At 40.3% G+C, this 17,351-nt stretch overlaps 1 protein-coding gene across 1 annotated transcript; it reads left to right on the top strand.

Annotated features, from left to right (window-relative positions):
- Positions 1–499: 499 nt before the first annotated feature.
- steap4 (STEAP family member 4) lies at positions 500–13,042 on the top strand. Its single transcript, XM_072253733.1, has 5 exons — positions 500–639; positions 2,873–3,319; positions 3,479–4,006; positions 9,246–9,410; positions 10,658–13,042. Exons 2-5 carry the CDS (start codon positions 2,873–2,875, stop codon positions 10,901–10,903), a joined length of 1,386 nt encoding a protein of 461 aa, XP_072109834.1. The 5' UTR covers positions 500–639; the 3' UTR covers positions 10,904–13,042.
- Positions 13,043–17,351: the final 4,309 nt, after the last annotated feature.

Genomic DNA, 17,351 nt, shown 5'->3' with positions numbered 1-17,351 from the left:
TATTCAAAGACAATGGTGTTTCCATACCAGGCTGTGATGCAGTCAGTCGATATACTCTCCACCACACACTTATAAAAGTTGATCAGAGTTACAGATTTGATAAATAGTGTGGCTTTGTTGCTGCTTTCATAGTAAAGCAGGCAAAAACTTAAATGATTTTCAAATTATGTGTGCTGCTGTCAGTTAGAATGGTTCATAACATTCTTCATCACTTGGTACGTAATTCTTCAACAGTGCATTACACATCCTGCTGTGAGCTGGCAGAGAACTCTGTGTTTGCAGAAGATAGATGAGTATACTAGAGGAATCATATTACATAACTCCCCGGTACATATTTACAGGAAGTAACAGTTAACGTCATTATAACAACTAGTGGAATTTCCCCATAATCCTTGAGAAATCTGAATGTGATTAACACTGTACTAAGCAGCCAATTGGAGATAAAACTTAAAACAAATTGCCAGCTGGAATTACACAATCAACTATTTAAAGACTAAAAGGAATAAAAAAAATCTGCCAGATGATCTTGCAGAGAAGGCAAAGGATCCAAGTTTCTTACTAGTTGTTGACAATTTCTGCTCTATTGGATTTTATTTTGTGTTGAACTGGACCACTTTTAAAACTCTGCAGATAAAAAAGGTAACTAAACATAGGTATTACCTACCTGCCTTTATTTTAAATATCTATTAGTATTCAATGCCATAATCATGAAATAGTACATATAGCAAGTGTAACTTATAAATTAATTGTCAATTAATTTTACGATAAAATAGTAAATGATTGCAGCAGCCTATGAGTACTTGTTTAAGAAAATAGCGATCTCATTTGTACAGATATAGAGGAAAGCATAATCTTAAATACTTTCATCCGGATGAAACAGGACATTAATCGTACAGGCACCACAGAAAAGTACTTGGCATTTTCTTTTGTGCCTGCATCTTGCAGTTTTACTGTGGATCTGCTAGTCTAAAGAAAGCAGGATCCTGTTAATATGCTGTATGTAGATCAAAGGCAACTGTACTCCAACAGTATTTGAGAGGAAAAGTAGAAATAACGCTGTGCAGAACTTGTTATGAAAGTTTTATTTTAACCAGTATTACGTTCGATCATTGGAATCTGTTTGCAATGCCCGTGGCTGGAATTATTCACATGCTTTCACTTTATTCTGCTCCAAGAAGCCCACCAATAGTATCTTACACAAGAGTAAGTCTTACTGCAGACGGGGGCCCTTTCTCTGTTGCATTACACTAACCTATTTCCTTTCTCATGTGTTCTTCAATTTAGCGTGTACACAATGGAGGAGAAAAAAATTGCATTTTAATGTAGTTTTTTACAGCCCCTAAGTACTTATACACAATAAAAGTGTCACTAAGTGTAAAAAATACAGTAGCGTGTTGTACACAATACACTGATATAAATGGAATAAATAGATAAATATGAAATCTGCATTGTCTTTATTAAGTGATCTTGCCAATGATGTCAATACAGATGTTTTGTAAGACCTGAGTTATGAGATTAATATGACAAACAACAGGATGAGAGACAGGGCCAACATTGCAAAGAGGGAGAGGAGCTCAAAATTATGTGGAAGGCATATTCTTGAATATATTTTGAAGGCCCAGCATTGCAAAACTTATGAAACTGCCTTCCCCAGTTATGCCGTGGGTGAAGGCATAGCTAGAAAGTACCACTTGCTTTGCTTCAATCCTGCACCTTACTCTAGATTCTGGTCTTTCCTTGTACAGTGTGTTTGTTGTGACTGCAGTCAGGAGGATGGTCAATGAAGTGTGAACCCTTTGAACTGCAGGGTTCATTGTAAAATGTTAGTACAAATGGTAGGAAGCAAAGAGGTAGCAGCCCTCCTGCAGTCCACAGCTTCTAAATCCAGGCCTCTGAATCACCTTCCTATGCCTTAGCACATGATGTCTTTGCATAGAGAGTGTGCACTGCACAGTTAACTGTGCACATCTAGTAGACCCATTAGCATTACAAATGTTAGGACGCCATGTTCTCCTTCCACTTGGAAATTCTTTGAGATACCCTAGGGTTGTGAAAAAACTCAAAAAGATGATATATAAGCTCTAATTGAACAATGATGGGGACTTTTCCAATGCAGTAAAACTCCACTAATCCAGAAAGCTCAGTTATTTGGTGGTGCCAGACAGTCACACTTTCCAGACTATTAGATGTTACTTCTATTAATACAGAAATGCACATTTAATTCACTTTTTTTTAGATGTTTCATGGCATTATAATATATCTTCCAGGGACTAAATGCTGAACTACTTTGATACCTAACTAATTGAATCATGGATTATTGGAGTCAAATCATCATTGAAACTTCTAACATTCTGGAGACCTTGGGTATTACCAGCCCTTGTTGTTAAGTTTATTTCTTTCTCCTCAATAGCCTTTGTCATTTAACCATCCAAATATCATGGCTTGCTTTTCTTGTTTGGTCAGTACTGATCTGTAGGATAGTACTAATATTAATAATAATGCCTATAATATCAAAGGCAGAATTTAGGCACTGATTTATTTGAGATTATTACTCAATTTATTGTTATTACTCAACTTATTATATTTACAATTAAAATAACATCTGACAATATCCTTTTCCAAACTGGGGCAAAGGAAAGAACATACTGTAAACAGAGGGACATCATGGAAGAGGAAGATAAATTTAATTTTAGAACATTTATGATATGTTAAAAAATACTGTATCTGTGGAGATTTGCAATGCAAGTTGCTACTTTGTCCTTTCCCAATCTATGACAACCATTTCCAAGCTAACCACAAAAAAAATGTAAAAGTAAATTAGGTTATGTATTGATATTATTCAATAATTATTACTTTTCTATATTTTTTCCAGATGGAGATTTCTGAAATAACTGCAGGTGGTGGCAATAACCATAAGCGGGAGGCAATCTGCATTTTTGGCACTGGGGACTTTGGCCGATCTTTGGGTATGAGGCTGCTCATGTCAGGGTACCCAGTGATATATGGCAGTCGAAACCCACAGAATTCCACCCTTGTACCGAGTGGGGCTCAAGTCTGTACCCACGCTGATGCCCTGAAAAAATGCAAGTTGATTTTCCTTGCGGTTCACAGAGAGAACTATGATTTCCTCCCAGCTCTGTCCAATTTACTAGATGGAAAAATACTGGTGGATGTGAGCAACAACCTCAAAATGAATCAATATCCTGAGTCCAATGCGCAGTATCTTTCTCAGCTGGTCCCCAAAGCTATTGTAGTGAAGGGATTTAACACAGTTTCAGCCTGGGCCCTTCAGTCAGGCAGCCTGGATGCCAGCAGTCAGGTAAGATTACGTCTCCTGTGAAGAATTTTTTCTTGGTGAAGAACAAGTATAATAATATGAGCCAGCTAACTTTGTTTCATGACAGCCTTATTTAATTATGCTGAAACTTTGAACTTCCACAATTTCACCAATTGTAAAACCAAATGTGTTTTGTTCCAGGTCTTCGTCTGTGGCGACGACACTATATCCAAACAACAGGTGATGGATGTTGCCAGGAGTCTAGGCCTCACTCCTTTAGACAAGGGATCTCTTCTAGCAGCTAAAGAAATAGAGAACTACCCACTACAGCTCTTCCCAATGTGGAGACTACCACTTATTATAGCATTCAGTCTCACGGTCTTCTTCTTCTTTTATACTGTGTTGATTGATGTGATCCATCCATTTGTTACAAAAAATATCGACGTTTCCTACAAATTGGCAATTTCAGTTCCTAATCGTGTCTTCCCAAATGTCTCTCTCATTCTGTTTAGCCTGGTTTACCTTCCAGGGGTGATTGCTGCATTTCTTCAGCTGTACAGAGGGACCAAGTATAAGAGGTTCCCTGACTGGCTTGACAGATGGATGCTGTGCCGAAAGCAGCTTGGCCTTGTGGCCCTTGCCTATGCTTTTCTACATGTTCTCTACACATACATCATACCAACCAGATACTCGGTGAGGTGGCACTGGATGTACTCAATAATTCAAGAGGTAATAACAGTTTTGTGTGAGGTATTTCAGCAAAAACAGCTGACATTTTTGCAAAAGTAAATCAAATGCTTGATGCACTAAAAATGCACGTAAAAGAAATTGGAAACAGTGGCAACTGTAAAACAAGAAACAATGAAAATTTGGTTGATGACTTTTCATCAGAACTCAGTTTTGCTATCCACAACACTGGCTAATCTGCTGAGTGCTCCATACCCCTTCCATTCATATACCTATCCAAATTTCTCTTAAATGGTGAAGTCAAACTCCTGTCCACCACTTGCACTGGCAACTCGTTCCATCCTCTCAACACCCTGAGTGAAGAGTTCCTCCTCATGTTCTCCTTAAACATTATACCTTTCACACTTAAACAATGACTTCTAGTTCTAGTCTTATCCAACCTCAGTGGCAAAAGCCTGCTTGCATTTAACCTATCTATACCTCTTCTAATTTGGTATAACCCTATCAAATCTCCACTTATACAGAATCAGAATTAGAATCAGGTTTATTATCACCGGCATGTGACGTGAAACTTGTTAACTTAGCAGCAGCAGTTCAATGCAATACATAATCTAGCAGAGAGAGAAAAAAAATAAAACATAATAATAAATAAACAAGTAAATCAATTACATATATTGAATAGATTATTAAAAAATGTGCAAAAACAAAAATATTGTATATTAAAAAAGTAAGGTAGTGTCCAAAGCTTCAAAGTCCATTCAGGAATCAGATGGCAGAGGGGAAGCAGCTGTTCCTGAATCGCTGAGTTTGTGCCTTCAGGCTTCTGTACCTCCTACTTGATGGTAACAGTGAGAAAAGGGCATGCCCTGGGTGCTGGAGGTCCTTAATAAGGGACGCTGCCTTTCTGAGACATCACTCCCTAAAGATGGGTACTTCGTAGGCTATTGCCCAAGATGGAGCTGACTAGATTTACAACCTTCTGCAGCTCCTTTCGGTCCTGTGCGGTAGCCCCGCCCCCACCCCCAATACCAGACAGTCCCACAGTCCAGGGAATAAAGTCTTAAACTATTCAACCTTTCCCTGTAAATCAGATCCTTGGGTCCCAGCAACATTCTTATAAATTCTCTCTGCATTCTTTCAATCTTATTGAAATCTTTACTGTATGTAGGTGACCAGAACGGAACACGATACTCCAAATTAAGCCTCACCAACATCTTATACAACTTCAACATAACATCCCAATTCCCGCACTCAATATTTTGATTTATGAAGACCACTGAGCCAAAAGCTCTCTTTACAACTTCATCTACCTGTGAAGCTACTTTCAAGGAATTATGTACCTGTATTCCGAGATCCCTCTGTTCTACCGCACTGCTCATTGCCGTACCATTCACTGTGTAAAACCTACCCTGGTTTGTCAACCCATGTCACACTTCTTTGCATTAAATTCCATCTTTCATTTATCAGCCAATTTTTCCAGCTGATCCAGGTCCCGTGGCAACCTTTGATTGCCTTCCTCACTGTCCACCAACTCTTAACCAATCTTGGTGTCATCCACAAATTTGCTGATCTTTTGAACTTCAAATTTGTTGAACTTCAAGCTATCCTGCTAACATGATGAAATGCAAACCATTCTTATCAGTCTTCATTCAGAATGGTGTTTGGTGTTGAACAATTTTTATGAAAAGATATGAGTGACTCTGGAAAACTTTCAGCAGGATATCATTGGATTGTATCCAGATTAAACAGCACAGTTAACTCTGTAGAACTTTACTCTAGAACAGGGGTTCCCAACTCAGGTCTATGGATCCCTCAGTTAATGGTAAGTCCATGGCATTAAAAAAGTTGGGAACCCCTGCTCTAGAAGATAGAACACATGGAAAAGTACAGCACAGGAATAGACCCTTAGCCTCCCATATCTACACCAGCCATGATACCCGTCCAACTAAGCCCACTTGTCTGGACATGCTCCATACCTCTTTATTCCATGCCTGTTCATGTGTCCATCTAAATGCATCTTAAACTTTGCTGTTGTGTCCACTTTTATCATGTCCCAGGCACTTACCACTCTGTGCAAATCTCCTTTGAACTTTCCCCTCTCACCTTAAAATTATACCTTCTAGTTTTTAATATTTCCAGCCTAGAAAAAATACTACAGGCCATCCACAGATTAAGAATGTCTTTTTTATTAACCATCATACATATGAATGAGCTCCAGTAATATTATTAAATTCAAAAAGCAGAAGTGCATATCTAAGTTTGTTCACGCAAATGATTCCAACCATTACAACACGTTGTAGCTATAGTTACCATATCAAGTAACATAGTGTATTTCCTGACTGATGGACAAAGTCTGTTAAAATGAAATCCATTCATTATCTGAGGATGGCATGTATTTACACTATCCATGCCACATATAATTTTATCTACTTCTATCAGACTCCAAGGATCCAGTAAAAACAATCCAAGTTTCTCCAACCTCTTGTTATAGCTGATACACTACAATCCAAGCAATATACTACTGTATTTCTTCTGCATGCTCTCCGAAGACTCCACATCCTTCTTACTGTATGTGTGGTGGCCAGAACTGCACACAACGCTCCAAATGTAGCTGAATAAAGCTTCTTACAGCTACAATATGACTTGCCAACTTTTATACTCAATGCCTCAGCCAATGAAAACAAGCATATCATATGCTTACTTTACCACCCTACCCACTTGTCCACTAATTTCTTGGTATCATCCACAAATTAGTTGATCCAGTTTACCACGTTATCATCCAGATCATTGATATCACTGACAAACAACAGACCCAGCACTGACCCTTGTGGCACTCCTCTAGTCACAGGCCTAATCAGAGAGGCAACCATCTACTACCACTCTCTGGCTTCTTCCATGATTCTAATCCAATTTACCTTGGATTACTACTGGTCATGGAACTCTAGTCAGACAACATAAGCTATGATTAAATCTTGTTCTGTGTTTTCAGGTTTGTTGGATTTTCTCATTTAGTCAAATAATGATGGCATTATTAGCAAAGCCAACAGTTATTATCCATCCCTAATTATCACTGTGTACACTTCAGTCATGAGGTAGACTCAGTGGAGGGAGTAATAATCCAAAGTGGTGGATGGGCTCTTACTTGAGTATTATAGGAGCTGCATTCACTCAGGCAATTGATAAGTGTCCTGTCATGCTCTAACTATGTGGCTTGTAAGTAGTGAAATGACTTTGTCGAATTAGGAAGTGACTCCTGACCTCTGATCCAGTTGGTACTTGGATGACTGGTCAAATTATGTTGTTGGCCAACATGGCTTTGAAGATCGCTTTCTCCTGAGTCCCGCAATGCTGATGGTGGGAGATACGATTATATCAATTTTGTTGAGTGTGAAGGGAATAGAATATTTGTTAATCAATATTGTAAAATTGTAGATATTGTAAATCTGAAATTTAAAAAAAAACAGAACTTTCTGGAAAAAAGAACATCTGGCCAGGCGACATTTGTGGAGAGTGTTTCAGGTTGAAGCTGCTTCTCCAGATGGGAAACAGAAAATAAGTAACTTTTAAATTGCATAGAGTGTGGAGCAGAGATGATTAGACAAAGAGAATATTTCTAATACGGTGAGACCAAGCTGAAGTTCAAATTCAAGTACTAAACTGTACACATGTATACAGCTAAACAAAACAATGTTTCTCTGGTCCAAGGTGAAAAACACAGTACATACATCACATGCCTCATATAAAATAATATTAGCGCAATAACATTAACAGCTAATAATAAATAGAATATTCTGTAGGTGTACAAGTTGACATAAACTGTATTATACAACACATAGTTAAATATACAACAGGGTAATAATGCTACTGGCATTACTGGGTGTACCGGGTGGTAACAGAATACTCGGAGGTCTCTCAGCCTGGTAGAAGAAGCCGTTACCCAGCCTAACAGTAGAGACACCAGGGTTGTTGTGGGATTAAACTGTAATTGAAGTAATCGCTGCTGATTAATGAGTGCCAGTTGACAAGTAAAAACAAGAACATAGGAACCAAAATAACGTGAAGTGATTGCAGACAGAGAGAGTGAATAAGAGGCAGCACAAACAAAGGAAGGTGAGATGTAGAGCTATAGAGAACACTCAGCTCTTAGCTTTACCAGTCAAGAGAAAAAAAAAACGAGCCAATATTATCAATTGATGACCTACAGTAGAACAAGCCAGTCATGATACAGACAGACAACGCAAGTGACCTGAAGTTGTAGAATTCTATATTAAACTCAGGAGACTGCAAGAGGTTCTTGAGTTAGCTAGGTTAAAGGAGATCTTGGAGATGTGCAAACAGACCATGTGGAGATAAAACAAGGTTAGATAACAAAAATACCTCTCTTCAGAGTTGGGGCTGATTGAGGAAGACAGGAGTTCATGGAAGGGCTGCAAAAATCTGAAAGAAAAGGATCAATGATTTCTCAAATATTACTGAAGCACTGTTCTATTTACCAGAACTTGTCTTCTGGTCTCTCTTGAAAGTTGTTTTATTCTCCTTAGGGATGGAAAGTTATCATCAGACTTTGAATGTTTAATTCTCTAAACAGGCAGTTTTTTTCCCTTTTAATTCCTCACCCTCTCCAGAAGATTCCTTAATTGGTTGGTGGAACACAATCCTGGGTGGCAAGCAAAAATTGCAGCATAACCTTTAAGTATATGCTCAATGGAGCACTTGGTCTTTTCCTGCATATTGTTTCAGAAGTCTGGAAAATTAACACATCGGTTTCTACTTAAGGAAAATATTCCTCTTCACCTTACTGATAGAATACCAAGAATATAGCCAGTACTTGAAATTGACTGTACACACCTTAGGCAACGCAGCACCTCCTAGGGAACAGTGTGTGGAAAAATACCTCAAAGTGATACTACTCCTTTACATTTTTAATTATGTGTATTTTTAAATAAGCTTGTTAGTTTTACACTCACAAATATTAATAATAAGCATCAATGTTCAATTCTCAGCATTTGAAATTTATTCAAAGAGAACTCCAGAAGTAAAAAGTAGCAGAAATCTGGATTTTTTTCTCCTGAAATACAATAGCTGCAAGGACATTCAAGGATAGATTTTGTTAGATAAAATGGCATGAATTTAAACTGGCGAATGCAGATGAGGTTCAATTCTGTCACCATCTAATTGAATACAAGCTTAAGGGACTAAATTGTTAATTGTATTTCTTTGCTTCAGTGTCATAATAAACTTGACACAGTCTTCACTCTAGTACTTTGATATTGCCCTGCAGTCACAGAAGAACACAACGATGAAGTTAAACAAGGTGCTAACCTGGCGTATTGACCTGTACTTCGCATTAGGAATGCTGGGATTTAGTCTTTACGTTCTGCTGGGTATCACTTCTCTTCCATCTGTCAGCAATGCTGTAAATTGGAGAGAGTTCCGATTTATACAGGTATCGCTTGCCACGTATATCCATTGAACCAGTCACAATGAAATGAAGATATTGAATTATTAATATAGACAACATGGTCATCACAGTATGCTCTAGTAGATAATTCTCATTCATCTGTTGCTGATATACTTTACAAGGTATTCCCTTATGGGATTCACTTAAAAAACATACATTTAGAATATTCTTGTTCATCCATTAATAAGGAAAAAGAATATTGATGATAGAATCACAGGACACAAATTATTAAGTTTTATATAAAAAGTATGTTATTTGATCTTTTATTTGGTAATGAATTCATCAAGATAGGTGAGAAGTTATATCTTGTGGCAGCAACTGCCATTATATGTTGGAAAGATCAATAAAAATACAGTGGATTCTGGATAATTGGGCCATTGGTTAATTGGGGCAGCTGTTTGTTTAGAACAATTCTAAAAAAACAAAAACTACATCAAGAAAAGAGGCAGGATTCCCTCCATACATTTGGCACACCATGCCACTTAACTGGGACAGAAAACCATTGCCAAAACGTTTCTAACAAGCGAAAGTCGCATGCACTTGCGTGGCTGTTAGACACTACACTGTGCTTAGAGCGATCAGTTTTTAAGATACTGTCAGTTGCATTTGTTTGTGTTCAAAAAGCAGTGATAGTTGACAAGAAATAAGCAGTAAGACAATTCAGATCTACTTTACCTACTGCGGTTCCAAGCACTCAGGCTTGGAGATGCCAGAAATGACAGGGAGTAAAATGAAATTATTTCACTACTTCAACAAGTTAGGAAATATGAAGCATTTGAAGATATTAATGATGTTACAATGAAAATGAAGATTTGGGGAATACAATTGTCTAAAGCATCATATGAATGCAGTTCCCTATCTGCAGTAGGTGCACTAATTTTGTTCATTTACAGCCAATCAAAAGAACAGTGCAGATGAATTCCTCCCTATACTATTAGGAAATAATGCACTGTTTTATAGTACTGTAGACGTATTGATAGTGTTCTGATTTGTTCTGTATTTCATTTAAATACATAAATTCTTACTCAGTTAAATGGTAGTTTGCCTTTTTTTTTTATACCTTTTAATCATTTCCATGAAACTTTGGCTAATTGGAGCAGCCAATAAATTGGGCTAAAATGTACTGGTCCAGATGTGTCCAATTAACTGGAATCCACTGCATGAAGTATGTTTTATGATATGTATTTGCTGTTATTGAAAATGGACTGAATGATTTTTCATTTGCCTTACAGTCCAAGTTGGGCTTTCTGGCCCTCTTGCTGTGTACCGCTCATTGCGCAGTCTTTGGCTGGGACCGATTTCTACAATCAAAATGGTACAGATGGGGGATTCCACAAGCATACATGCTGGGCATAGTGATCCCCTGCATCGTACTGGTTTTAAAATTGATCCTCATTACCCCGTGCGTAGACAGAATGATCACTAGGATCAGGCAGGGCTGGGAGAGGAAACCAAAAACCAAGCAGGCTGTAGTGTAGGTTAACAAAGCGTTAAATTGAAGCAGGTTTGGAACTGCCTTTCATCTGTTTTGTGACAAGAAGACAATTGGGCAGAAATCTTGCCCGTATCTGTCTCCTGCCAATAGAATTCTATGACTTCCCTTGAAGGCTTTAGTGTGCCTCCCTCTGAAGAAGCAGAAATATTACAGTGACATACTGCATTTTCCTTCTACTATGCTTATTTAGAGGCTGTAAAGGAAGGAATTTAAGCTTAATACCCATTGCCCCTTGATTAAGCGATATAAGCAGGGCTGACATAACAATTAGCACAATTACTTCTTTTCTTGGCCAGCATGACCATGAAAGGTTGGCAAAGGACTTGTGTTCTTTTCTTCATTAGGCAACACATGGTCAATTCGTCCAAAGCTAGCAGCTACTTTGACCTCGCCATTTGCACTCACTGCACCTTACTCAGGTGGTTCAAGCCAGGGAAAGCCTGGCTAACCGATCGAAGACAGGCTAACCAACTCAGAGATACTCCAGTTGATCAGCACAGAAGCTGAAAAAGGTTTTGTTCCTCTTGTTTGTCTTCTTGCCAGTTTTCTCATGCACATTATTTATTTCTGAGAGGTGAAGATGTATGGATCTGGAACCTAATTCAAATTCAGTACAAGGTGAGGCTCTAAAGACTCCAGTGTTGCTGAATTTAAATTCCCTTAATCATATGAATTAAGACACAGCCAGAAGCCAGCTTCTAATCCCACGTTGAAAAGTTTCTGGACTCCAAAAACATTTTGTGAGAAATGTTCTCAAAAATATAAATATCAGAATATGCTTCATAAACATATGAGCAGTAGACAAAGGCCCATATCATTCCACGGGCAATATATAGGTAGTTAGGTTTATTCATGTGGGAATAGAGAAGTGTTGTAGTGGTACCATCAGGGAGATTTGTCTGAAACACTCAACGGGCAAATTTTCTGATCAGTATGTAATCTGTAACATCTGTAGCAAGAAATGGACTTCTTGCTTTTTTCATGGGCAGGTAATTTTCTAGATAGAGAACTGACATTCACTCAGATGCCCTTTTAAAAATCAGGAGATTATCAAAAAGCACATTAATAACATTTGCACCCAGAAGCATGTACTAAGGACTGTGCAATTTCCCATTTTATAAAAAGGTAGCAGATTTGCCAAGCTGGTCACTAGGGAACTTGTTGAGCCTGCCAAAATAAACTCCATGTCAGGCACAGAACAGATGCAGAGAAGGTCATCATGGAAGACAAGGAAAAAGATGGTCTAAGGTTGCAGCCAGCAAATTTCTCAGTGAGACCACCTTTCCTGTCCTGATATGAGGAACCCCATGCTTTTGCAAGGTGAAAATAAAAATGAGAGAGTTGTGATCTATCTGTAGTGGCCATTTTGTGCTTCTGGTTACATGCCATTTCAATTTCCCTTCCCATTCCTATATTGACGTATCTGTCCTCAGCCATCTCCACTGCTAGGGTAAGGCCAATACAAGAGTAACACCTCTTATTCAACTTGCATAACCTACAGCCCAATGTATGAACATTGAATCTTTCAATTTCACAGAAAACTCACACTTGCTGTGTTCCTTTCCCACCCTCCATCTTTTTCACTCTCAGTCTGTCCATCTTTTCTTTCCCTCCACCATTCTTACCTAGACTTGTTACCCTGCGTTGGTTCCATCTGCCTATCAGCCACACATCTACCCACCTAGGCTTCTTCTCCCTTATCTAATTTCACCTATCATCTACTAGACTCTGCTTCAACATTCTCCACTTCCCCTCACCACCTCCTAGCTCCATCTGCCCATCAACCCTCACCCCACCCTAAATGCGGTTGGTCCTATTACCTATCAGCACTCCTCCGATATACTGTCATCCCTCTACACTCTCAGTCCTGATGCAGCATCTTCACCTGAAAAGCTGACCATCCCTTTAAGATTACAGATGATCCTTAATCTACTGAATTATTCGGATAGTCTATTTTTTTTTGTTCTGGAGAGTACAGCATGAGTCTTTACAAGGAATAATACAGGAATGCTACAATCAGTGACAAGGTTTCAATTTGTTTACAAGAATCCTTTTCCCCACATCAGCAGGTAATGTTCTTTTAATGGAAAACCCTCTCAATAAATTGAAAAACAACTTTGGATTAAGGACTCAGGTCTTTTCTACACAGTCCACCCATTGGATCTTACTCTTAACATCTTTCAGCACAAAGCTTTGCATAGTGACAGCATATACAAAGAATGTAGGTGCATGTCTCACCTCCACTTATATTGGTCAGTAGTGAATAGGATATTTAGTAGGAGAGCACATGCATTTGCAATACAGATAATGGGTGTTAGATGACTATATACTTTCTATTGAATTGTTCGCGTGTGATAATATAATGAAAACCGAGGTTCAATAAAAACTTTAATCATAGCATTGCAAAAACAAAACTAAAGATGGCTTATTCAATCATTTGTAATTGTGTGCACTAATGATTCTGAACATGAGTTGCAAAGGTCTGGGGGTGTACAGGTGCAAAGGCAACAAGTTAAAAACGCCTCTGAAATCCTGGGTTTCATAAAGATCATAAGAAGGTGGATTATGAGGTCAAGAGTCCATCTTATTGTAAGGATGTCCATTCAAGGGCCCGATAACAGCTCGACTGAAGCTGTCCTTGAGCCGAGTGGTACATGGTGGTACGATAAGCTAGTTTCCGTGGAAATGACCTGTAAACAAGGTTGTCTGGTTGATGGGTTAACGCAAGCAGCTAGAGAAAAGGAGTCAAAACAAATGAATATAAAAGAACAGTACAGTTGTGCAGCTGCTGGAATTGCTGCCTCACTGCTTTAGTGATCTGAGTTCAATCCTGATCTCTGATGCTGTTTTTGTGGGGTGTTAATCCTCCCTATAATCACATGGGCTTCCTCCCACATTTCAAAAATTTGTGGTTTACTACATTAATTAGCCACCGTGCATTGCTCCCAGTGTGTAGGTGAGAGGTAGAATCGGGGGGGTGCTGGTGGGAAAGCGGAGAGAATAAAATGGGGTCATAAACAAGAGAAAATTTGCAGATGCTGGAAATCCAAGCAACACACACAAAATGCTGGAGGAACTCAGCAGGCCAGGCAGCATTGATGGAAAAAAGTACAGTCAACATTTCGGGCCGAGACCCTTCAGCAGGACTGGAGAAAAAAAGATGAGGAGTAGATTTAAAAGGTGGGGGGAGCGGAGAGAGAAACACTAGGTGAAACCGGGAAGGCGGTGGGGGGGGGGGGGGGGATGAAGTAAAGAGCTAGGAAGTTGATTGATGAAAAAGGTACAGGCTGGAGAAGTGGGAGTCCGATAGGAGAGGACAGAAGGCCATGGAAGAAAGGAAAGGGGCGAGGAGCACCAGAGGAGGCAATGGGCAGGCTGGAAGATAAGGTGAGCGAGGGAAAAGGGGATGGGGAATCGTGAGGGGAGGTGGGGCATTACCGGAAGTTCGAGAAATCAATGTTCATGCCATCAAGTTGGAGGCTACCCAGACAAAATATAAGGTGTTGTTCCTCCAACTTGAGTGTGACCTTACCATGACAGTAGAGGAGGCCGTGGATTGACATATCCAAATGGGAATGGGAGGTGGAATTAAAATGGGTGGCCACTGGGAGATCCCACTTCTTCTGATGGATGGAGCGTAGGTGCTCAGCGAAGCAGTCTCCCAACCTACGTCTCACCAATATATAGGACGCCACACTGGGAGGAGCGGACACAGCACATGACCCCAACAGACCCACAAGTGAAGTGTCGCCTCACCTGAAAGGACTGCCTGGGGCCTTGAATGGTAGTGAGGGAGGAGGTGTAGGGGCAGGTGTACCACTTGTTCCGCTTGCAAGGATAAGTGCCAGGAGGGAGATCAGTGGGGAGGGATGAATGGACAAAGGAGTCCCATAGGGAGTGATGAAAGTTTGGGAGAAAGAAAGTCATGCTTGGTGGTGGGATCCCATTGGAGATGACGGAAGTTTCAAAGAATTATGCACTGGATGTGGAGGCTGGTGGGGTAGTAGGTGAGGACAAGAGGAACCCTATCCTTAGTAGGGTGGCAGGAGGATGGTGTGAGAGCAGACGTGCTCAAAATAGAAGAGATGCAGGTGAGGGCAGTATTGATGGTGTTGGAAGGGAAGCCCCTTGCTTTAAAAAAAAAAGAGGACTTCATTTTAAAATGAAAAACTTCATCCTGATAGCAGATACGGTGGAGACAGAGGAATTGAGAGAAGGAGATGGCATTTTTTCAAGTAACAGGGAGGGTGGGAATAGGTATACTCCAGGTAGCTGTGAGAGTTTGTGGGTTAATAATAGACATCAGTAGATAAGCTGTCTCCAGAGATGGAGACAGACAGATCGAGAAAAGGGTGGGAGGTGTCAGAAATGGACCAAGTAAATTTGAGGGCAAGGTGGAAGTTGGAGGCGAAGTTGATGAAATCAATGAGCTCGGCATGGGTACAGGATGCATCACCAATGCAATCGTAGATGCAGTGTAGGAAAAGTTGGAGCGACATCAGTGTAGGCTTGGAACATAGGCTGTAGCCAGCAAAAAGGCAGACATAGCTGGGGCCCATGCAAGTGCCCATGGCTACACCTTCTATTTGAAGAAAGTGGGAGATGCCAAAGGAGGGGGAAGGGAGGGGGAGGAAATTATTAAGAGTGAGGACAAGTTGTGGAGAGGAACTTGTTGGTTCTAGTGTCCAGAAAGAAATAGAGAGCTTTGAGGCCTTCCTGGTGGAGGTTGGAGGTGTACAGGGACTGAACATCCATAGTGGGCCTCATTGTGCTGAAGGGCCAGTTTCCAAGTTGTTGTTAAGGATTGTTCTGAAGGTATGACCTTACAGATAGCAGATAGATAAATAGATAGATAGATAGCCATTCTTTATTGATCCCGAGGGAAATTGGGTTTCGTTACAGTTGCACCAACCAAGAATAGGGTATAAATATAGCAATATAAAACCATAAATAATTAAATAATAATATGTAAATTATACCAGATGGAAATAAGTCCAGGACCAGCCTATTGGCTCAGGGCGTCTGACCCTCCAAGGGAGGAGTTGTACAGTTTAATGGCCACAGGCAGGAATGACTTCCTATGATGCTCAGTGTTGCATCTCGGTGGAATGAGTCTCTGGCTGAATGTACTCCTGTGCCCAACCAGAACATTATGTAGTGGATGGGAGACATTGACCAAGATGGCATGCAACTTGGACAGCATCCTCTTTTCAGACACCACCGTGAGTGAGTCCAGTTCCATCCCTACAACATCACTGGCCTTACGAATGAATTTGTTGATTCTGTTGGTGTCTGTTACCCTCAGCCTGCTGCCCCAGCACACAACAGCAAACATGATAGCACTGGCCACCACAGACTCATAGAACATTCTCAGCATCGTCCGACAGATGTTAAAGGACCTCAGTCTCCTCAGAAAATAGAGACGGCTCTGACCCTTCTTGTAGACAGTCTCAGTGTTCCTTGACCAGTCCAGTTTATTGTCAATTCGTACCCCCAGGTATTTGTAATCCTCCACCATGTCGACACTGACCCCCTGGACGGAAACAGGGGTCACCAGTGCCTTAGCCCTCCTCAGGTCCACCACCAGCTCCTTAGTCTTTTTCACATTAAGCTGCAGATAATTCTGTTCACACCATGTGACAAAGTTTCCTACCGTAGCCCCGTACTCAGCCTCATCTCCCTTGCTGATGCATCCAACTATGGCAGAGTGGTCAGAAAACCTCTGAAGATGGCAAAACTCTGTGCAGTAGTTGAAGTCTGAGGTGTAGATGGTGAAGAGAAAGGGAGACATGACAGTCCCCTTATAATATTAAGATATTAATTAAAATTAGAACCAGTCTTCAGGAATCTAAAACTGTTCGCAACTTAACTTCACAACGTAACTGATACCTTAGGGCTATTGAAACCTATGATTAGGTGTGGAATATTCTACTTCTGTACCATTAAATTTACATAGCAGAAGACAATAGGTGTTCATGTTCATTGCTGGTCATTAAAGCTTCCAATATGTAACCAGAGAAGATGAATTGTGGGTATCTCTTGCATTACACATTGTTAAAGGCATATCCCTGCCACATAGGCTTATTGAGAAAGTAAGGAGGCGTGGGATCCAAGGGGACATTGCTTTGTGGATCCAGAACTGGCTTTCCCACAGAAGGCAAAGAGTGGTTGGAGACAGGTCATATTCTGCATGGAGGTCGGTGACCAGTGGTGTGCCTCAGGGATCTGTTCTGGGGCCTCTACCCTTCGTGATTTTTATAAATGACCTGGAGGGAGAAGTGGAGGGATGGGTTAGTAAATTTGCTGATGACACAAAGGTTGGAGGTGTTGTGTATAGTGTGGAAGGCTCTCAGAGGTTACAGCGGCACATCGATAGGATGCAAAACTGGGCTGAGAAGTTCAATCCAGATAAGTGAGAGGTGGTTCAGTTT

Source organism: Mobula birostris, chromosome 3, assembly GCF_030028105.1.
Source record: "Mobula birostris isolate sMobBir1 chromosome 3, sMobBir1.hap1, whole genome shotgun sequence".
Classification (NCBI taxonomy): Eukaryota; Metazoa; Chordata; class Chondrichthyes; order Myliobatiformes; family Myliobatidae; genus Mobula; species Mobula birostris.
Note: the sequence above shows the minus strand (reverse complement) of the source record. Positions and strands in the feature narration are given on the sequence as shown.

What these genes read in the sequence shown, in the direction of transcription:
- steap4 (XM_072253733.1), top strand. Translation starts at nt 2,873, where the DNA reads ATGGAGATTTCTGAAATAACTGCAGGTGGTGGCAATAACCATAAGCGG. An exon ending in TGTACTCAATAATTCAAGAG is followed by an intron (nt 4,007 to 9,245) that starts GTAATAACAGTT and finishes ATTGCCCTGCAG; the next exon opens with TCACAGAAGAACACAACGAT. An exon ending in GAGAGTTCCGATTTATACAG is followed by an intron (nt 9,411 to 10,657) that starts GTATCGCTTGCC and finishes TTTGCCTTACAG; the next exon opens with TCCAAGTTGGGCTTTCTGGC.